Raw genomic sequence first — 22100 nt, 5'->3', positions numbered from 1 at the left:
CCAATTATATTTTTTCTCTGCGTGTACGAAATGTTTTTGTAAAGATATAAAACAAAACTGAATTTCCTCAAAATTCGTCAATTTCAAATCAATGACCTGTTTAACCCATAAAAGTTACAAAAGAATCGATATCAAATTCAATTTTTTTTGGAAATTTCGTTTAAAATAAAATTTTAAAAGTTTAAATTTCGGCTTGTGGAGTAATGATTACATTGTATATTGTTATTACTGATATAATTACCATTACCTTGTAATTGCATTTATGGAAGTAATTAAATTACTTTTTATTAAATTACATTACATTTACACCTGAAGCAATTTAATGGAAAATACAATTTCTGTTTTTTTTTTGTATCAAGTTATAATAGGTTAATGATGTCAGGATTTTGAACTCAGATAAAATGTGCAAATGTTGCAATCTAAACTGTTTTATATCCTTATTTTTCGCTTCAGCAGCTTCCTCCTATTATTCACCTATTGAGACTAAAGCAACTGATGGAAGGAGGTAGTGCCAGGGATACTTTTCAACAAGATTTTTGGCTGTCTCTACAGCATATTTCTTAAACTTTTCGGTATCAATTTCAAATCCAGAATTATAGCTTGGAGAATTGTGGCACATCTTTGCAAAATGTCCTTATCGATTCCTGTTATTTTTGATGAAAGATCGATATTTTGAAAAAATCTCCTATCTACCAAAAGACCCATTTCGGACCAAAATCGTTGTTCAATAAATTGTTTTCTCTTACTGATTTTTTTAGCTCGAAAAAAGTGTATATTCTTAAAAAGAAATAGTACAAAACAAAATTTTATTTTTTTTTTCATCGGATGACTATGTAAATCACTATGTATGAAAAAAACCCGCGTCCACAATATTTTTTAATATAAAGAGTGAAAAAATCTACAATTTGATGTACATTTAAGAAGTTGTGGGTGGATGTGGGCCAAATAACTAAAATTCTACGTGAAAAACTAGTTTTTAAAATACATGTGTTTTGAAAATGTCAAAAAAGTATTCTTCAGGGATTTTTTAATGGGCTTATATTTTTGCAGGTTTTATTATCTAATTCGGTAGAAAATGAGTTCAGATTTAATGTTTTTAGGGTTTTTGGAGACTTCTGTCACAATATTTCTATAGATTCAAAGATTTAAATTCCGAAATTAATCAAATTACTCATGGAGTTAACAAAGACAAATTTAACTATCAAACAAAACCAAAAACAAAAATCATTTAAATAATGGTCTTTTAGAGTTTAATTAAGAAGGGTACTTATCCTTGAGTTTTGTTTCTGATAAGATTATAACAATATATTGTTGTACTATAACCCAGCAGTTCTAGGAGACTGTCCCGAACTAGTGATTTTACATATTATTTAGGGTGACAACTAGTTACATAACTAGCTACGTGACTAGTTAGTTTAACACGGGGGTCAATTGACCATTTTTAATTACAATGAGGCTGTCTGATAGCTGGTCCAAAGTATTCAACGCATTGAATTCACATATCGATTATAAAGAGTCAGCAACATAACTAGTTATTTTAACATGTACGCCAGCTAATTGACCTCAAATAGTCAATTAAAAAGTTAGTTCAATAACCAATTGCTTTTAAACAAACCTTCCTCCGACAACTCTTCAATAACTTATTTTTAAAGTGCAGTACAAAATGAATTTTTAAAGTAACTACATTATAGATTACTTAGAAACACTTAAATGACAACTGTCTTCACGCTAGATTACATGTGATGTTTAACGTAATCAATTGACTTATCTCTGCAATACAATGAGTACATACGTGGCAAATGACCCTAAATATAAAAATTGGAGTCAGCCAAGTGGTCAGATATGGGTGACAATTACTGTGACTACTTGCTTAACTGCTGGGAAGAACCAGATGACATAGAGACATACATACACACAAACATATGTATATTAATATATTTACTGTGTTGAAGTCACCATTTCAAATACATAATAAAAAAAGTAGAAAACAAATCTCGAATACTACTTTGTAATCCCGTATAGAATAATCCTTTAACTATAGTTTTCTTTACATTTGCATTGCTTAAATGTTTTGTTCTACAACATTCTACTGACATCATTTGTTATCTTTATTTATTTCATTTTATTGTCGTTCCATTTTTAGTTGGTTACACAACCATGTCAACATTTCTTTCTCTATACACTATGACCCCGATTTGCGTCGTTAATGGCGAACGGAGTTAATATTTTTTAACAAAAAAGTCCATATTTGTAAAAGGAAAATAAAAGTAATTTCCGATATGCTAAATATAAACTTAGCTAACATTATTAAATGGAAAATCCAGGTTTTACAAAGAAATAAATGAAATATCAAAACTCTTTACATTTAAGTTTGACTTACAGAGAACAATACATGTTGTTAGTAGCGACTTATATTCGAAATCATAACGACGCCAGTCGAATCGAGCTAAATTTTAATAGCGAAGCACGGGGTCTTAGTGTATTTTGCATATAAAGTTCATTAAGTCATTGATTTGTATATCTTTAAAACGAAAATTAACTTTCATTTATTTGATGCAGTTATTGTTTAACGAGGCACTAAACATTTTCGAAATTAAAATTTTATTTAAATAAAAAAAATACTAGTAAATAAATTGAATATTGGAAAACATACTTTCTTTAAATTGAATCCATAAAAGTTTATATTTTCACTAATTTAAATCCTTGTGTTTAAAATTCGCAATGTATTGCTAGTATTAAATTATTTATACAAATTTTCTGTTTCATTAAAAATGATTTAATCTGTTGACAAATAGAAAAACCCTTTGATGAAACTAAACTAATTACCACCGTAAACTTTAGCAAAGATATACTAAATGTTCATAACTTTAACATTCTTAACCCATCTTTAATTTAAACCAATTACATTCGAATTTTTAGTTGTGAATTGAAAATCAGATTTAAATGCGATTTCATTTGCCGCTATGTTCTTTTGTTGTTGAAATTATTTATGGTTGAATTGTCAGTGAAAGATTAATTGAATGTTGGTATGCAAGAATTATTTTAACATGCTTCGACAATTTAGTTGTTTTATCTCTTAGTTGTTTTAGATATCCAGCAATTAGTTATCAATGCAAAAGAAAATTAATTGTGATGTTCAAAAAACAATTATTAAATAGAGTACATAACTATACAAACAAATTACAGAGATGATACACATACATATATTCTATATAATAAATAGGTAAATTCCATTCCAAAACGGAGAGATAATTTATATTTTCGGATTTGTATATTGTTACGAAATTGCACAATCGATTCGAATTAAACGATTTTAACACGGCTCTCTACATCCAACAACTTTTGTATACATTGGCATAAGTAGATACTAGGGTATTCATTCGACTAATGATCGTTCGATTAATCGAATAATTTTTAATTATTCGAACATTTTAAAAATGGCCACAAAACGAATAAATTGCTTAAAATTTTTCATAATTTCAAATTCAAATAAGTAATAATGACTCACAAAAATTGTATTGTTTCTGAAATTCGACAAATAACTAAAGACAAAGGGACTTTCGATCACTGTAAATGAGTGTTACGATAGCTCCTTCCATAAATATACAAATATTACTGCAAGAAGTTACAATTCTAAAAACAAATATTTTAAAATTTTTAACTTAGGACTTAGGACCAATGAAAATAAAAGGTACGGAATAAAATATTTGTTATTTAGCTGGCGAAATATTAGAAGAATCGCAATTAATAATCAAAATTTTAAGTGGAGTTGAATGTGATGGAGATTGTGATTTTGAAACGATCGTCGAAAGTGATATTGAGGATGACATTTGTAATGATTACATTGAAATAGATGAAGGCCATGATCTTAAAATATATTGTAAGTGGTGTTATTAACCGCGTACGTAAGTGTTGCAAAATATTTAATAAATCGAATGATAAACACAAATATTGCAAACTAACGTTTTGTTACAAGAAAAGCATGGAGTTCATCTTATACATGATTTTGAACATCGTTGAACATCTTTGTCTAACATGGTAATAAATATTTTGAGTATTTGTAAATGCGTCAATCTCTGACAATGATATCAAACTTTGGACATATTCCCTTTATTGTGTAATTCCCCAAAGACTACATTATTAAGCAAAGATTCGGCAACGTTGATAGAGCTTGATGTATAATACAATTTGTTATAAATAATTTAGATAAAGTCAATAATTAATTTACTAAAGAATTAGTTATTCAATTTAAAACCCGAATTAATGAACGACATAAAAAAGTTCTTAATACGTTTAAGTCAATAATTAATTTACTAAAGAATTATTTATTCAATTTAAAACCCGAATTAATGAACGACGTAAAAGAGTTCTTAATACGTTTATATTGTATTTGAATTCAGGATCATGTCCAACTAGCTCAAATTTTTTAAAGCATAGCTCCAAAACGGAAACTAAAGGTTTTGCTAGTCAATTCTTTTGTAGATTGTTCGGGACTTAGACTGATCAGAATATTTCTTTTGAAAATTTAATGATGGACTTTGTTTTCGAATGTTTTTTAACATTATCAATACTTGAATTGTTAACTTTTACGTTATTTTTTGTTTTTCTTTAACAATAAAATATTAAAAAACCGACATCAAAAATTCATTCTTTACTTTTTAAAAAAAATTTAAATTATTCGAATAATTCGATTAATTTTAAACTTGTGATCGAATTATTCGAACAAGTTAAATCTCTTATTCGAATTATTCGTTTTATTCGAACAAGATAAAAATCGAATAATTCGAATACCCTAGTAGATACATTAACTGTCAAAGCCACTAACAGGAACATTAAGGCTGCCGAAAGCTCTGGAAGTGAACAATTCTAGTTTTGTCCGTTAGATAATTCATGTAGCTTCTAGAATGTATATAGTCACAGCAAGTTGCAGTTAGTTGAGTTTATCATAGGCGCTGTTAGAGTAAACATCAACTGCATTACCAGTGTATTCTTGTACATTACAAAGTGAGTGTATTAAAATAGTGACTAGTTAAACTGTTGTATAAATTTAAATAAATAAAGAGTTGTTACAAATTTTCAATTACAAAAATTATCTATTCAATAATTTTTGTATTTGAAGTTCAACCAATACACGCAGAGAAAAAATATAGTTGGGCATGGTTACTGTAACCATTTCAATATTGTTACAAGTTTTTTAACTATATTATAGTCACAGTAACCATTTACATGATTGTGGTAACCATAATATGGTTAACTTACGATTCACATGATTGTCTCAACCATATATATGGTTACAGTAAACATATATATGTTTGTGACAACCATGTATATGATGAAGGACTTATCATATTATGGTGCTCTCGGCATAAGGCTTATCATAATCTGAGAACAACATATTATGATAAAATTATTCATCATAAATATGGTTGCCACAAACATATATTTGTTTACTGTAACCATATATATGGTTGATACAATCATGTGAATCGTAAGTTAACCATATTATGGTTACCACAATCATGTAAATGGTTACTGTGACTTGTAACACTATATAAATGGTTACAGTAACCATGCCCAATTATATTTTTTCTCTGCGTGTAACGAAAATTGTATATTCAAATATCAAAATTATCAAATTCAAAACTCAAAATTCAATAGAAAATATCAGAAAATTTTGTTTTTGAGCACATGAATACTTGATTCAATTATGAGATAATTGAAACCAGTTCAATATGTGACAAATATTTGAATTGAAACGGTTTAAGAAAAAGTTTTTTCTGTGTACTAAACAGCTTTTATTTGCAATCAAAAGTATCTCGTTTATTAAAAGGAAATAAAACACCGTTTTTAAAAGGTAAAAATCTAACAATATAAACAAAGCTTTGATTAAATTATAATTTAATTTTATAATTATTTAAACAAATATTTGAGAACAACTAAACTTTTCTAAACTTTCCTATATTTTTATTTAGCTTTCAGCTCTTTCTTTAGATTACACAAAATAAAAAGGAAACAAAAATGCATACATACCATTGTAGTCCTGACGCAAAGATGACGGTGCTTGTAGATTATTACTTTGCTCTTTTGTTTCTTTAAATGAAATTTCCGTTTCCGCTTGACTATTTGCTGTTGTATTTAAACACATTCCTCTCCGGCCATAGACTGATCCCGCTGCTGATGGTGCAATGGAACCCATTGCGGAATATTTATTTTCTGCACCTGTACTGCTGCTCGTAAAATATTTCGTTTCTCTACCATTAGTTGCTGCTGATTTGGCCATTTGCAATGTATCGCCATTATTGACACAACCACCTGATCCTGTCAACGCACTGCTGGCACCTTTACGTGTTTGATAACGAAATGACATGTTTAAATTAAAGACGGTTGGTGTTTTCATTTCAGCTTCAACTTGTGTGTAGACTTTTGCATCTCCTGCTGCACCATGGCTCATATTATTGTTTTTATTACCAAATATAAGTGCTTTCTCATCCTTGATTCCCAAATACAATGTGCGTGTTATTAGGATGTACGCAACACACAATATGGCCAAAGGGAGCACCAGTAACACGAGATCCAAAAATATATTGTAGAAACGTTCGTAGCCAACAGCTTCTTCTGGCCACTGTTCGCGACATTTTCGTAGACCTGAAATAGCAGATGCAACAAATAGTGACATAAATAATTTAATAAAAATCATTAAATTATATTAAAAATTTTTAACGAAATAACTTTTTTAAAGAATAAATAAATGACTTTAGATTTAAGTTTACATTAAAACTAACTACTTAGAAATTCTAGAACTCCCCTCAAAACATTTAGTCTGTCAGAATAATTCAACAGTTTGAGTAAGACTCAGAAATTTTAAAAAGCACCATAAATACTAGGTAATATTTCAAGTGTATGAAAAATTTAGCTATTTTGTAACACAGTGTTATTTAATATATGAGCGTGCATTTGCTAACATATTCGCAGAAAAGCAATTTAAATTTTCATGTTTGTTTGTGTCATGCTCTTTTGCGTTTTCCCATAAAGTTTTATCTGACAATAATTCAAATGATTATTGATGAGTTTTTATTGTACGAGTATGTATAAATGTACCTACTAGTTACGTATTTTTGTTTGTGAAACTCAATGACAAAACTTGAGAAAATTTGCACAAATTATTGCAGTTCATATTCATTGTCATGTTAATGGATGGTGGTGGTACACCACAATACGATGGGAATGATTATCATAATATGAAGTATTTTTTTTAAATTCTACTTGCTTTCTTTCACATTTCAGCTTGCACTTAGGCAGAAGTTCTGAACTTTGAAAAAATTATGAAAAATGGAAAATTCTTTGGTTGTTTATGTTTTCACTTCGAAAAGACTGCTGTTTCATCAAATTATTATTGAATTTCAAACCCTTTTCAATCCAAAAAAATATATAAATTCATTTCTAGGAGTTGCACTCTGGATTAAGAGTAAACTAATAAAGCAAATAACATATAATTATATTCATAACAAAACCAACGAGCACTCTTGTTTACTTACCCTGACGACTTGTCGGTATCAATTGACTGAAAATGGCTATTGGTGCCATACAAATGATGCTGCCAAACCAAATGCAACCAATTATTTTATATGCATGATTTATAGTCTGCCACGTCCTTGAGCGTAGTGGATGACAAATGGCATAATAACGTTCACATGATATTGCCACCAAAGTCCACGATGAAACAGCTACAGAGGCAGCTAAAATAAAATAATAGAAAAATCACACAAATTACACATGTAGAAATTACTAATGGCATAAGAGAGGGGAAATATATGAATTGATAGTGTTGTAGTTATAAAATGCTAACTTTGATAAAAACACAAATATGTTTGTTCAACTATTTTTACATATAGAATTTATAGGAACACTTTGGTACGGAATACTTAAATAAAGGGCAACATATTATTCTTAACTTATATGTACATAAGGGTGGCTCCCAAGTTCCAAAATTAGTCTCTGTCATCTAATAATTGAATCCCAACAATTTTAAGGTAGCGTTTAGAAGTTGCACATTTTAGTTGAGTAGCAATTTTTTTAAACAATTTTGAAAATTAAACAATGAAAAAAATACAATTAGTTTTTGGATATAGATTTTCAAATGTAAAATATAAACATTTTCTGTCAAAGTTTAAAGATTACAATTTGATATCAAAAAAAATGTATGCATACTAAGGTGGACCTTATTTTTTTATTTTCGATTTTCAAAAACGAAAGACAGTTTGAGTTCGATCGGTTAAAAATTGGCGTGCCGCACGAGGGTTAAAGTTCGTGAGAAAATTTACAAGGGAAAAAATGCTATTTTTTCAGTTTTTGTAAAAATGTGGTTAAATAATTACTTTTGCAATTTAATATAAAATAATCGAAATGTGTGCGTAATTGTCGTTGTAATGAGATATAAAATAAAAAAATTGGTTAAAAAATGTTAAAGTTATTAAAAACTTTTTACTTAAAATATTTCCATACGTTCATGTATAGGAGTTAAGAATTAGAATTAAATTTTCAAATTTTTTAAAATTTTGTTAAACAAATTTCTGAAGTTTTTTATCATCACATTGGAATTTATTGAGAACGTACACGCAATTTACATGATGATTTTTTTTCATGTTTGCCCAGACGTCTGTTTTCATGTTTGTCGATGATTGGTGGGGGTAAGAAAACATACATGATTTCGGTTTTTCATGTTTCTTTTTGACATTCCTCTTTACACTCATTCGTATTCTTCTTATTATGTTTTATAATTTTTCGTTTGTTGAAGTGAAAACATCATTTATATTAAAAGAGAATTTTTTTTTAAGTTAAATCAAACATTTTTTCAAATATTACATCACACATTTTGAATTTAATTTTAAAAAACATTTTAAAAATTTTTCCAATTTATTTTCCAAAATCAAATAAGATGTTTTCGTTTAAAAAAAATATTACAAATAAACAACTAATGAGAATCAACAATTAAATGTCAAAAACAAGACAAACATAATTTCATGTAAAAAATCACTGTGTAAATATTTATGATTTTTTGGAAGATTCTCAAAAGGGAATTCGAAAAAACTGACGTCTGAAAAGTCTTAGAGCCAGTTTTTGACTTCGTATTTAAATATGAATTATATTTAAGTTCTATTTAAATACGAAAATGAGTTTCTCAGTGCTTTTTTAAATGATACTTAAATGGCCAACTTTGGCCATTTAAATTCTATTTAAGTTTCATAAACTACCATATGTTTTTGACAGCTGACTTTTGTTGTTTGGTTTTTTTTTCACTCTATAGTTATGAAGAAAAAACAAAAAAACGGCGTCTTGCCAAAAACAGCGTCTTGCAAAAACTACAATTCCGATGCGGGGCAATTGGAGCTTATTTCGTACATTTTCCTACCATTAATTTTTTGTTTAGCAAACTTTTATTTCTTATTGGGCAAAATGTATCAATTTTTGATTTGGTTGAACAGCTGTTTTAAACAAAACTATCGATAAATTTTTCATGTTTAGTAGTGCTACCATACTTTTATCTTATTTAAATAAGACAAATTATGTAGCACTGAAAAACTCAAACTGTATTTAAATACAACTTAATTTTAAGTAAAAATTAATTAAATACGTATTTAAATAACAAGTCAAAAACTGGGCATTAATGTATTGCGCCATAACAAGGAATAAAAATATGAAAAGAATGATGTTAATACCTCCTACAGTTTTTCCGTACCTGCGATATAAATTTGGCGATTTTCGAGAAAAACTAATTTGTTGGCCATATTTTGGAGAATGATACCAATTTCCTTACTGTTATGAATTTTATGTAAAACCTCTACTAAACTATCGAAATATACTCTGAAAGTTTTACTAAAACTGGACAGTGTTAACCCTTAAATCGTGAAGGTCAAAACTAAAATTTTACAATATTTGGAATTTCTAAATGGATGATAGCGATTATTATATATTTTTGTGCCTATTGTAATGAAAATTGAGAAAAATATACCTTAAGGTCTTAGATTTACAATAACAGTACAACAATTGAAATGAACCCTTAAGAGTAATACGGGTCAAAATGAACCTCAATTCGACTGGGATTTTATGATTTTAAAAGTTGATGGTCATTTAGACCCAAAGTGATTGTAAATCTAAGACCTTAGTATATTTAAAATTGGCATAAAAATATATGTATAATATTTCGCTATCATTCATTTAAAAATTCCAACTATTGCTAAATTTTACTTTTTACCTTCATTTAAGTTAACATTGTCCGGTTTTAGTAAAACTTTCGAAGTATATTTAGATGTATATCAAAATTCTAATTTTCACATAATCAAAAATATCAAAAAATTTTTTTTATTTTAGGCCTTGAAATCTAAAAAGTGCAAAATAAGAGCCACCCTATGGCACATACATACATATATTTATCACACATGAACTACAATTGTATACTCGTTAAACACATTAATCAAGCCACACAATCCATCAAATACCATTTTAATGATTCTATGTAAAAAAATATTGCACAATTTATTAGTGGAACCCAAAAAAAATATACAAATCGTTTATATATACGTTTGTGCATGAAATAAAAAACAACTGTCAATGAATGTTCACCCAAAGCAGATATTTTCTACATATTAAATTAAATTTTCATCAGATACCTCCTAAATTGTAAAATTTGCTTTCATAATTTACTAACATAAACCACTTTAAGTTTATAAAATCTGCTTGCTGTTATTGTGCTTAAATTTCATTAATTTCCATAAAATGCCCATTGCCTGGGGACTTATGCAGTGTCTATTGTTAGCGAAATATTTCAAATACATTCATATAATTTATGATCTAAAATTTTTGGATTAACAAAACCAAAAATGATAATAAAAATAACAATGTAGAATGAAATAAATTTTGTAGATTTCACCGGGGGGCTTAAATTATAAAATTTGTTTTCTTGTTTTCCCAATGACCATGGAGATACAAATATAAAGATGTGCAAATACAAGTATGAAATAAACAAAACTGTTGAATAAATAATACGAAAGATTAAAAATCTTTAATGTAGACACCAAAACGAAATGTTTGAAATATAACAAATAACACACTAAACTGTGAAGTAGGCCTATAGGTATAACACAATTTATGATGTCAAGGATATTCATTGTAATGGGCGATTCATTAAGAAGTATTTTAAATTTGTTTTTTTTTACAGTTCACTCGAGCTGTTCTTTGTGATTGTCATCATACTATATCCTGCACCCACACCGCGGTGCACCACAACAACCTATCCATATTATTCAGCTGTAATACGAAAATCTAGGATCTGTTAGGAAAGGGAGGAAACGACTTTTCACATTCTATGCGTACGACCAGTCATAAGTGCCAAGATAAACAGATTCCTGGTTAATTACTTACTATCTAAATCTGGTGTGTTATCTGGGTCCAAATAGATTTATGATTGTAGTCCAAACATATTATGATAATTATTAGTATCATAAAATATCAAAATATTAGTATCATAAAATATAATCAAATTATGATAAAAATCAATCATAATATGACCCAAAGTTATCATATTTATGAACCAATTAAATCATATTATGATCAAATGAAATCATATTATGATCCAAAGTAATCATATTGTTATTAAAATTTATTTTTGGAAATACAAAATTTTATTTTAATAGGTTTTAGTTTTACGGTACTAAATTCCGAAATAAAATATTATTGATAAATACACTGAAATTTATTGTTATTCGCTCTAGGAAAATTAAAGATTTTATACTAATAAAACTATAGAGCGAATGAGAATTGCAGACACTCAAAATGTACTTGTAAAATTAGCATAGCTTGGAAAAACACCGAAACACAATTAAAAGTAAACATACTTTGTTTGCATCTGACTACGCGTTTAGAAACTTAACATTTAATGGTTGCACATAATATTAATGTTTAACTATTTATCATTATTTAGTTGTTCGAAAAATAATTATGATTCGGTGAACAATATTCATATTTATAAAGAATTGCGATGAAAATATAAAAATATAAACGAAAATACAGTAACAAAAATATTGTTGAAATTAAATTAAACCAACAATTATATGTTTACTACAAAAATATATTGTTGCAAAGACCATAGTATAGTTGTCGAACCATGTTTTTTCTCTGCGTGTTGATAACCAAACAACTAATTCAATATTCCTGCAACGCAAAACCGAATTGATGAGCCGCAGAACAAAAGGTACTTTTTCGCACATTTCAAATTTTTCTGACTTGATTGTTTCTAGAAGATTTCAAACCAAATATTATAAAAAATACCAAAAAAACAATTTTTGAAAAGATGCGAAAAAGTACCTTTTGTTCTGCGGCTCCTCAATTATAGTTCCGAATCGTTCAACAATAAGTTACATTCAACCTTAGGCCCCAAAATTTTCGTTTTAATTATCACACAGAGAAAACAGATTCGTGCTAGCAACCGAATTTGTTGCCAATCGAATGATTCGGTTGCACACATAGAATTTGTCAGTTCTAACAACTGAAAGTCAGTTGATAAAGAAGAATTTCAGTTGAAGCAACCAAACTTTAGTTACCTCTTCCAAAATATTGTAGTCGTAACTGTAAAATTCGGTCACTAAGATAGAACCATTCGATTGGCAACAAATTCGGTTGCTAGCACGAATCTGTTTTCTCTGTGTGATAATTTCAATCGGTTACGAAGAATTATCTCAAAGCAAATAATAATTTATTTGACAAATATAAACTAGAGCTTATAATTTTTCAATTGTTTATTTTCGGACTTAATTTTATAACATAAAATTTCATTCGTTTCATTCTTACCGACTTTAAGGTATCAAACTTTTTATTTATCTTCTTTAAGTTTCAACTTTCTTCATTCTATTTGTATGCCTGTGTGTTTGTTAATCTGTGTGGGCATTTTCCTTTAAGCAAATTAAATATTTGTATTACTGCAAATTATGTATGTATGTGTGAATGAATGTTTGTTTCTCTTTCTATTTATGCTAAATTGTATTACATTTTCTTAGAACTTAACATAGGAGTATTGTAAGTAATGAATGCAGATAAGTTACACAGAACATTATAACAATAAATATCTACATGAGAACTTATTTAAACGAATAAAAAAATTACTGAAAAAGCTACAGTACACAAACATTCAGTAAACATTTAATGTATGTATGTAATTTTCAAACTTTAAGCATATGTCTGCTTTAATAGAAAAAGTACAATATAAAACAAGTAAGGCCGGGTAACTTATAAAAATTTTAAACATAGTTAACATAGTTAATGTTTAAAATAATTTTTTGTATGAAAAAAATATATTTAAACATTGATTATGCCTTAACTATGTTTAAAATTTTGATAAGTTACCCGGCCTAAGAGTGTTATATTCGGCTGTCATCAACATCTCAAAATAAAAAATTTTTCTGATATAGAGGTTATATGGCGGATAGGATCAATTATGAACCGATCCTCACAAAAGTTGGTAGAAAGATTTAGGTTGTTTATGTCCAATTTCATCGCAATATAAATGTTCAAGTCATTTACTGAGGGGGATCTTGTATGAGGACTAGGAACATATGTTACCCAATTTTTGCAATACTTTACAGTATAATTTTAGAGTACATAGAAATAATTTGTGCAAAATTTGATTAGGATTGCCGCATAATCAACATATTTATGGCTGCTCAACTAGTATTCCACGTGGACATTTGTATGGAGGCTAGGTGAAATCATAAAACGATATTGGTCATTGTCAACACCAAATAAACCTTATCAACATAGAGTATTTGAGGCAAATGTCAGTCTACTAGCTCCTTTTGTTTGGGCCCAATCGTGTTTTCAAAAGACAGACTGACGGTCGGACATATCTAGAACTCAGAATATATATAATTTGTGGTTCTACGACCAATATTTGGATGTTTTGATGACAAAATCAATATACCCCACATCTTTTTTATTGGTTGGTATAATTGGATACCTGTATATAATATTATTATAAGCACTGGTGTTAAAATAATCTGTGAAAAACTGCACAGAAAGGTTTTACATTAACTGATTAATTTTATAATTATTATTAATATTTTATTATTAATATTAATATTTTCATTGAAACCTTTATAAAATAATTACTTACAAAGTTTTGAGGATTTATTTTAAAATATTACAATAATTAATAACTAAATAAAGTTTTTTATTTTGCAAAAAAAGTCAAAAAATTTATTTTTTGAGTTACAAAACCTTTATTTTGATAGATATCGAATTCGCATCCTACTAAGCGACCAAATAGGTCTTCAAGGAAAACATCTAAGCTTTATTTTAAGAAAAAAGGGCTCATTTTGAAAAAAAAAAAACGTCAAAAAAGTTTTTGATTTCGAAAAAAAATTAAACAAACAGGCCTGTCACAGAATTCCATTCCGGCACACATTTTGCTGAGAACAATAGGTAATAAGTTACATGGGCCAAAATGTAAAATTTCCTGACCAATCTTGTTAAAAAATTGTGTCTGAATTACGATCCAATAGGTCTAACATTGGTGCAAATATCAACCCGATCGGAAGATATCCATTTTAAAAGATGGTTCACTTGACATGAAATCCCCCATATACAATATATGAGTGAAAATTATTAAGAAATATTGAATATGTAGCCACAATATGTTTCTCTGAACTTTGTAATCTGGACAATTAGGTAATGAAAAATCATGACAAAAATAGTAATTTAAATTTATTGCTAAATTTCATACATTTCTAGTATTATGCAAATATTGAGAGTGTACTAGATACTGTTCTGAATTTAAATTACCAGGAGCTTTAAAAATGTTTGATAAATAAAAAAAAGCATATAAAGTTTTTAAACATGTTGGTGGGTGGAATGAAAGATGTAATTGCTGTAAAATTACACAAACAAACAATGTTTTTCGTCTAAAGAGAGAATACACTTAAAAAATGCTAACGTTACAATGCACTATTTCCGAAAAACCCCAAGTAGCGGCAAAAAGTATTTTCCGACAAACAAGCCTCACTAAATCTGGTATGGAGTCAAATTATTAGGTTAGAGTAAAAATGTGAGGCCCACTACAAAAAGGGGGCGTGGACCGTCCATTTTTACTCAAATCTAATATTTTGATGAGGGGATTTAAGGCGGATTTTGGAAAAAAATTAATGATTAATTAATAATTTATTAATTATATTATTTGTCCTTGAAGAACTTTATTATTTATCAAAGAATTATACAAGGCTCTTGAAATTCTTTAAGGATAACATAATTATCAATCAATTCAAAATTTGTTGAACACACAACTTACACTTAAGTTGCTTTGTCAAAAGCCCACAGATATATTATCAGCATTTTATTTGTTCTGTTGTCCACTTTCATTATTTGTATCTATGGTTTTTTCTAATATTGAAAATTTGGCCATATAGTACAATGTCTTGGTGGGAAAAACGTTCAAAATAAGATTTGCGAGTTTCCGTTCAGTTGTTGAAAGTTCTTACCTGGAGAAAAAGAATTCCGGTTGATACAGCTGTCGCTGAGTTAAGAATCATTGACCGAGCGAGAATCGCATACTTCCGTAGCAAAGATCAAATTTTTTTTTGGAAACCTTGAGTAACTCAATTTAATAGTTCAGTAATTAAGATCTGTTACAACTGTTGCGTTTTAAAATTAATGAAAGTCTAAATAATTTCGACCGGTGTACTTTATTGCATTGCATTTGTACTTAGATTTCATCTCGTTCTACTTTTTTTTTTTTTTTTGAAAAAGATTTTCCCTTTCACAAACAAGAGATAAAAATTGTCCACATACTCGTGCATTTGTATGAAAAAACCTTGAGTTTAACATGGCTCATTTCATGTTTCCTCAACTATTTTTTAATATGCCATGTGTGAACAACCAAAAGAAACCAACTTAATGTAGAATGTGCCGGAAACTAACTTTGCATATATAGATTTCTTTGTGCATAATTTAGTGTGAGGTTCAGTGGTGAATATGATGAATGCTTCTTTGTATTTTATTGTGTGTGTCCACAGTTTAAAAAATATTTGACCAAACATGTGAACTGTAGCGTAAACCTATTTTATATGGCGTTCAGAATCCGTATTTTTTGAGTGTGTAGCTAATTTTGCAGTACAAATTTGAGCTTCATTTCGAAAATAAGCATGTCGGAGGAGCAGTATGAAAATAAATAATCAATTGTAAGCTAGAAAACAAAGTGCTCATTTAGATTTTCCTAAGTGTTTCCCAAAATGTGTAAAATTTTTACAGGGATATTTTTAACATAATTTTTTGGACAATATTTTAAGTGATTTTGAGAAAATCAGTTTTGGATCCACTTTATAATACAGTGACAAATATGAAAGCGAACTCATTCCACTCAATTTTAGCTGAACTAGTTATAGCGAACGCATAATATGCATTCATATTAAGAAGTGTTTACGGTATTCTCGTTCACCCTGTGTGTTTGTTTAATGAAGCTTCAAATAATTACTGCTTGCACCAGTTGTTTGCTAAAATGTTTGCATGTTTTTTTTTGGGTTGGAACTTTGTCATTCATAAAAACTTTAAATTTGTGTCTAAGTTCAACATTGTTTTTCTTCTGGGTTTTCTTTTTGTGTTGCAGTTTTAGTAGTTTTATATGTAAATTTTTTAATAATACTTAGGTAGTTGCATATGTGCTATGTATGCTGCTGACCTTAGGGTTGCGAGATTTGCATAGTCACTTGTATTTGAGTTATTATTTTTAAATATTTATTTGTATAACCTTAAAGGGGCGTATAGACCAAGTTTTAAAAAATACCCTTTCTTGTATACAGATTAGAGTGTCCCTTAGAATTAAATTTTTTGAAATGTTGATACGGTACCCGCTGAAAAATTTCAATTTTTAAGAAGGGCAACCCGTGCCGCCTTTCGATTTAGTTTTTAGGTGCATTTACAAGGGGAAAAATGCACTTTTTTCAGATTTTTTTTTAAAAATTTTACCATTAAATAATTACTTTTGCTATTTAATTTAAAATAATCGAAATGTGTACGTAATTGTCGTTCCAATAAGATATAAAAAACAAAAATTGGTTAAAAAATTTTAAAATTATTAAAAAATCGCCAGGCCATTAATGTGTATCAGGCCACTAGAACAAGAAATGTAGGAACAAAATTAACATATTTTGAGAAATATTAAAACAAAAGTTTATTCTTACTTAAAATATATCCTTATTTACTTCTATATGAGTTTTTATCTTCATAGGATACAGTTAACCTATTCGCGGGTATAACAAAAGTAAATATTTTTTTTAACGGCAGTTTCAAATCTCCAATTTCAAATTTTTAAAAATTTTGTAAAACAAAATTCAGAATTTTTCGATCATCACATGGGGATTTGTTAACAACATAATAGGGAATAAAAATGTGAAAAAAGTATGTCAATACCTCCTATAGTTTTTCCGTACCTACGATTTAAATTTGAAAATTTTCGAGAAAATCTAATTATTTAGCCATATTTTGGCGAATGAGCCCAATTTCCTTACTGTTATTAATTTTATGTAAAATCTATTCAGAATATTGTACTCCAGGTAATTTTAAATATAGTCTGAAAGTTTTACTAAAATCGGAAAACGTCAACCCTTAAATCGAGAAGGTCAAAGGTCAAATTTTTCAATATTAGGAATTTATAATTTAAATATAGCGAAATGTTATATATTTTTGAGCCGATTTTGATGAAGCATAAGAAAAATATAAAAAAAATTTTGGTGGAATTTAAGTCATTACGAAAATTTTCAGCGGGTACCGTATCAACATTTCAAAAAATTTAATTCTAAGGAACACTCTAATACAGATATGTGATGAAAATCGATTGAATTCAAAACAGTCGATTTGGAAAGGTCTGATGAATTTCAATCGATTTCAAGCCAAATTTATTCGTTTTCAAATTGATTTCCATAACATACATTAATCAATATTTTTGTCCAATACAAAACCTTGGCTCTATTCATCACTGTATCATTATAAGAGCTACCAAAAATATGCTCCAAAAAGTGCATACAAAATGCAATTAAAAAGTAGCTCTTAAAATGAAAAAAAATAAAGTCACAAATTAAAGTTGTTTATCATTGGATTAAATTTAGATTTTAGGCAATCTTGAAAATATATCGATTAAATCATGAAGTTGCGTAGTACTATCTCATCAACCTTTTTTACATTTGAAATTATGTTGTCCCTTATAGAGAAGCCCTGCTATTATTTTACTAATTAGTAATTTGTGTTCATAACAATTAATTGAACAATTCTGATATTTTTGTTCAAGTGTTCATTTATATTCTGAGGTGTTCGACTGCACTAAGTGCTTGAATGATTTCTCTGTGAATAGTTTTTCAGACAGTGAACAAAATGAACAGGTTTCTAATGCTTTTGGAAACTAATTTTGCCTATTATTATCATGAGTTCTAATAATGAAGAAAACAAAAAGGTAAGTAGATAAATTTCAAACAACCAAATGCCATTTAAAGCTTTTGCACACTGTTCAATGCCCAAAAATAATTGTCTTAAGTCCCCATCCATACTGTGAAACATTTGCTGCATAACATTTGAGTTTGTTGATGAAAGGGGAAAGAGGAATGGAAAAGGGTACTCTGTTTCATGTACATGAAGTTTTTGTTGAGTATGTCATCCACATTTATTCTTCATATTCGTTATGTACAGAAATGTCAAAAACTGAAAAGCAAAAACTTCACTGTGTGGACACGAATGTAGTTTCAAAGGAGAATTTAAAAATGTTTTGCAGCAAATGTTTCACAGTGTGGACCGGGACTAAGCAAACCTTAGGTTTTTTTAATTTTTTTTACTATGTTATGTAGTTAAATTTTGACAAAACATGAAATATTCATAAACGTTTTTCATTTTAAAATATAACAAATCGATATACTACATACATATCGCCCATTTGCTGCAACAACGTCATAATTCAAAAAAAGTAGTTTCGAGAAAAACGACTTTGAACGTTTTATGACATTTTACTATTTCTTAAATAAATGCTCAACAAATCATGATACTAATATCTTTCCAACCTGTATTTAACCCAAATTTTTACTTGTCAAATATGCGAGAAAACATGAATTTTCTTTTTGACGTTTACAACAAAAAAACACTCTCATACAAGAAATAATTGACTTTTTACTACTCAGTTTAAAACACCCGGATTTTGAGTTATGACGTTGTTGCAGCAAATGAGCGATATGTTTAAATTTTCTATCAATTTTTAAATTTAGTTAAAAGCTTTTTTTTCCTTTAATGTTTTGTTGCACACAATCTTTGTTTTACATTTTTTTCCTTTGCTATAAATTACGACTTCAATTAATAGATTTAATAGCTTCGCACTGGTGTACGTGACAGATTTCAATTTATTTATTTTTTTTTTTATTCAAATCCTAAGACATTTATTCACTTTTATAGCAGTAAAAGTAAAATACTTAATCCCACTAACACTTTCCTCCTCTATAGTAGACAGTGTATTTAATTAATTTTATGAAGTACATTTATTTAATTGGATGGTGTTTGTATTAAATTTATCTGCATAAACATTTCAGAAATTAACTGAAACTTGGGTAGTCCTGTCTAAATGAAATGGGTTATTTTAAAAGCGCTGAAAATTAAAGACATTTAATTAAAATAAAACGAAAATATTTGGAATTGCTTCGTTTGCAGCACACGAGTTCGTATTATTGTTAATTAAATATGAATTAAAATTACTCATACGCCCAGTAATTGCGTAAGATAATTTTTTATGAAGTGTGTGTGTTTTCTTTATAACATATTAGGATTGTGCTCGAGACAACTTAAATTGGTAATAAATAAGGCTTCTAAAGAATTGGTAATGGTTGCTCATGGCTTCATTTGTGTACAAAATTAATCATGATTCTTTATTAAGCTCATTTCATTTAAAAATTTGTTTTCTGTTTTTGAAACCTCAAGTCTTTTTTTTATATATTACAAAACAGAAAGCCAAAAAAAGTTCATATAAAAATTCCCAAAAATACGTAGATTTATTCAAATATTGTACAAATCCATAAAACATTAAAATATTGGCATATTACTCGGTATTTATAAATGTATCCACTTTTTCCGTATGTATTTCACATTCATCCTGGGATACCTTTTCTGTATTCTTAAATTATATTTTTACAAGAGTCTAATACCTTTCCACAGGCCAATCCATTTGGGTGGATTTGCCTCCCGTGCTACAAAATTTACATTATTGATTTAGTACCACTTAAGGATCTTTTTACAATAGTGACATGATGCCAAATCGGGCCAGAAATATGAAGGAACTCTGTGCAGTTTTAGTGAAGTCAAACCCCGTTTTTGAGGATACTCCTCAATATATATTTCTGTGTTTATCGTGCCTGCTGCTACAAATGATTGGCTTCTTTTGCCACAACTGCAAATGGCTTGCCACACAAGATTGAGAATTTTGTTTGTTTTTTTGTCCAGTATTGTCCTTGAACATTACCTAGTCCATCAGCCACATAAAAATCTTGACCCAGAAGTTGTGAAAAGTCTGCCAGTACATAAGTTTCATCATCCATCACACAACAGCTGTATTTTTTATAAAATTTTACCTCAATTTTTCGCTAGTTATTTTGCTTCTATGTTCTTTACCGAATTGCGATCTAGAACTTTATACGACTTCAATACAGCACTAACTTTGATCATCGCACTAACGAATCAAAGTATTTAACTTTACGAGCTGTTCTGATACAAGTTTTTTTCAATGTTCAAGACTTCTTTAGCTTTCGAAATAGTGTAACAATAAAACTTCAGAACTTTTGCTGTTTTTATGAAAGTTCATATTGACCAATTTGACCGAAAGAACAGTTGTATATTAAAAAGGTAACGTGGTTAAAAAAATATTAATAATAATTTGTTGGACCATGAATAATTTTTGGTAGTAATAGTGTGTATAAGTTTTTTCTGGCACACTCTTTAAACCGAAACTTTGCACTGAAAACATTTAAAATCCGACTCTATAAATAGTTTTTTTCTTATTTTATTATTACATTTATTTATTAGATTTCAAACATTTCAATAAACTTAATGTAATACATTTAAGTTGTAATTAAAATCAAGGAAATGACTTGTTTTATTTATTTTTCCTTAATTGCCTTCCAGCGAAATACAATTATTATTGCTTCCAGCGTAATAGCGATCTTTAACATCATCATGATAATGAGTATCTATACATATTCATGTAAAGTAAAAACTGCTTTTGACACCAATTGTTCTTTTAATAAAGATAATGACAATGACGATGATGTCAACGAGGATGTTGATAATATAATTGTAAAGTTTATTAAAGATATGACACACGTTTAAATGGAAAAGAAGCAGGAACCCAAACATTTGCATAATTCCGAACTAAACTAAATAAATGAATGAATGAATGTGTGGAACTGTTTAAGGGAAGCCACTGCACATGGAGACAATAGTTTGTTTTGTGGCGCTTTAACCACAATCGTATCATTTCATATTTGTATAAACCACTAAAAGCATTCAGATGAAAAGTATACAGCATACAAATGTTCATAAATACATTTATTCGCTCCATATAACCGCATCTCCTACATTGGCATAAGGCAGTATTTTTGTGCAGCTTTAATATGTCTGTGTTGTAAATTCATTCAGCAGTCGTAGTATTTAAGTGTGTTAGTATGAACGTTAAAATTTTCATTTATTTGAATTTTTAAAAACATACTTTAATACATGATTTCATGAACGATAAATATATTTTCATACAAATACAACCTATCCACAGTGTGACCAAAATAGTTTGTACTGGTTCTACTCAATTAGTCAAAGGAGTATTAGAACTAGAATTATACAGGACCACATATACATGTGTCCAAAAACTGTAACCACTATTATTTATAAGCTTTTGCTACCATACACAACCATAGTGGGGAGAGTTTGTATTAAATTTGTTCGTAAGTTTTATATTGTAAACTATTTTTTGGGAACTACAATACTTTTTTATAGAAATTTGTTTTTGGTTATTTTTGAAATGATGATGCCGATTTTTAAGTTTTTTT

The 22100-nt window shown here is 28.5% G+C and overlaps 1 protein-coding gene across 1 annotated transcript in view; it reads right to left on the bottom strand.

Moving 5' to 3' along the window:
* LOC135956699 (5-hydroxytryptamine receptor 2A-like) overlaps window positions 1-22100 on the bottom strand; it is a 68177-nt gene that overhangs the window by 4452 nt on the left and 41625 nt on the right. Inside the window, exons 2-3 of the mRNA XM_065507252.1 lie at window positions 7536-7736; window positions 6031-6645 (exon numbers count right to left, since the gene is read on the bottom strand). Coding sequence (XP_065363324.1) covers window positions 6031-6645; window positions 7536-7736 — 816 coding nt within the window. The remainder of the gene's footprint in view (window positions 1-6030; window positions 6646-7535; window positions 7737-22100) is intronic.

Source organism: Calliphora vicina, chromosome 4 (assembly GCF_958450345.1).
Source record: "Calliphora vicina chromosome 4, idCalVici1.1, whole genome shotgun sequence".
In the NCBI taxonomy this organism is placed as follows: domain Eukaryota; kingdom Metazoa; phylum Arthropoda; class Insecta; order Diptera; family Calliphoridae; genus Calliphora; species Calliphora vicina.
The sequence above is the reverse complement of the archived record's forward strand: the minus strand, read 5'-3'. Positions and strand labels throughout refer to the sequence as shown.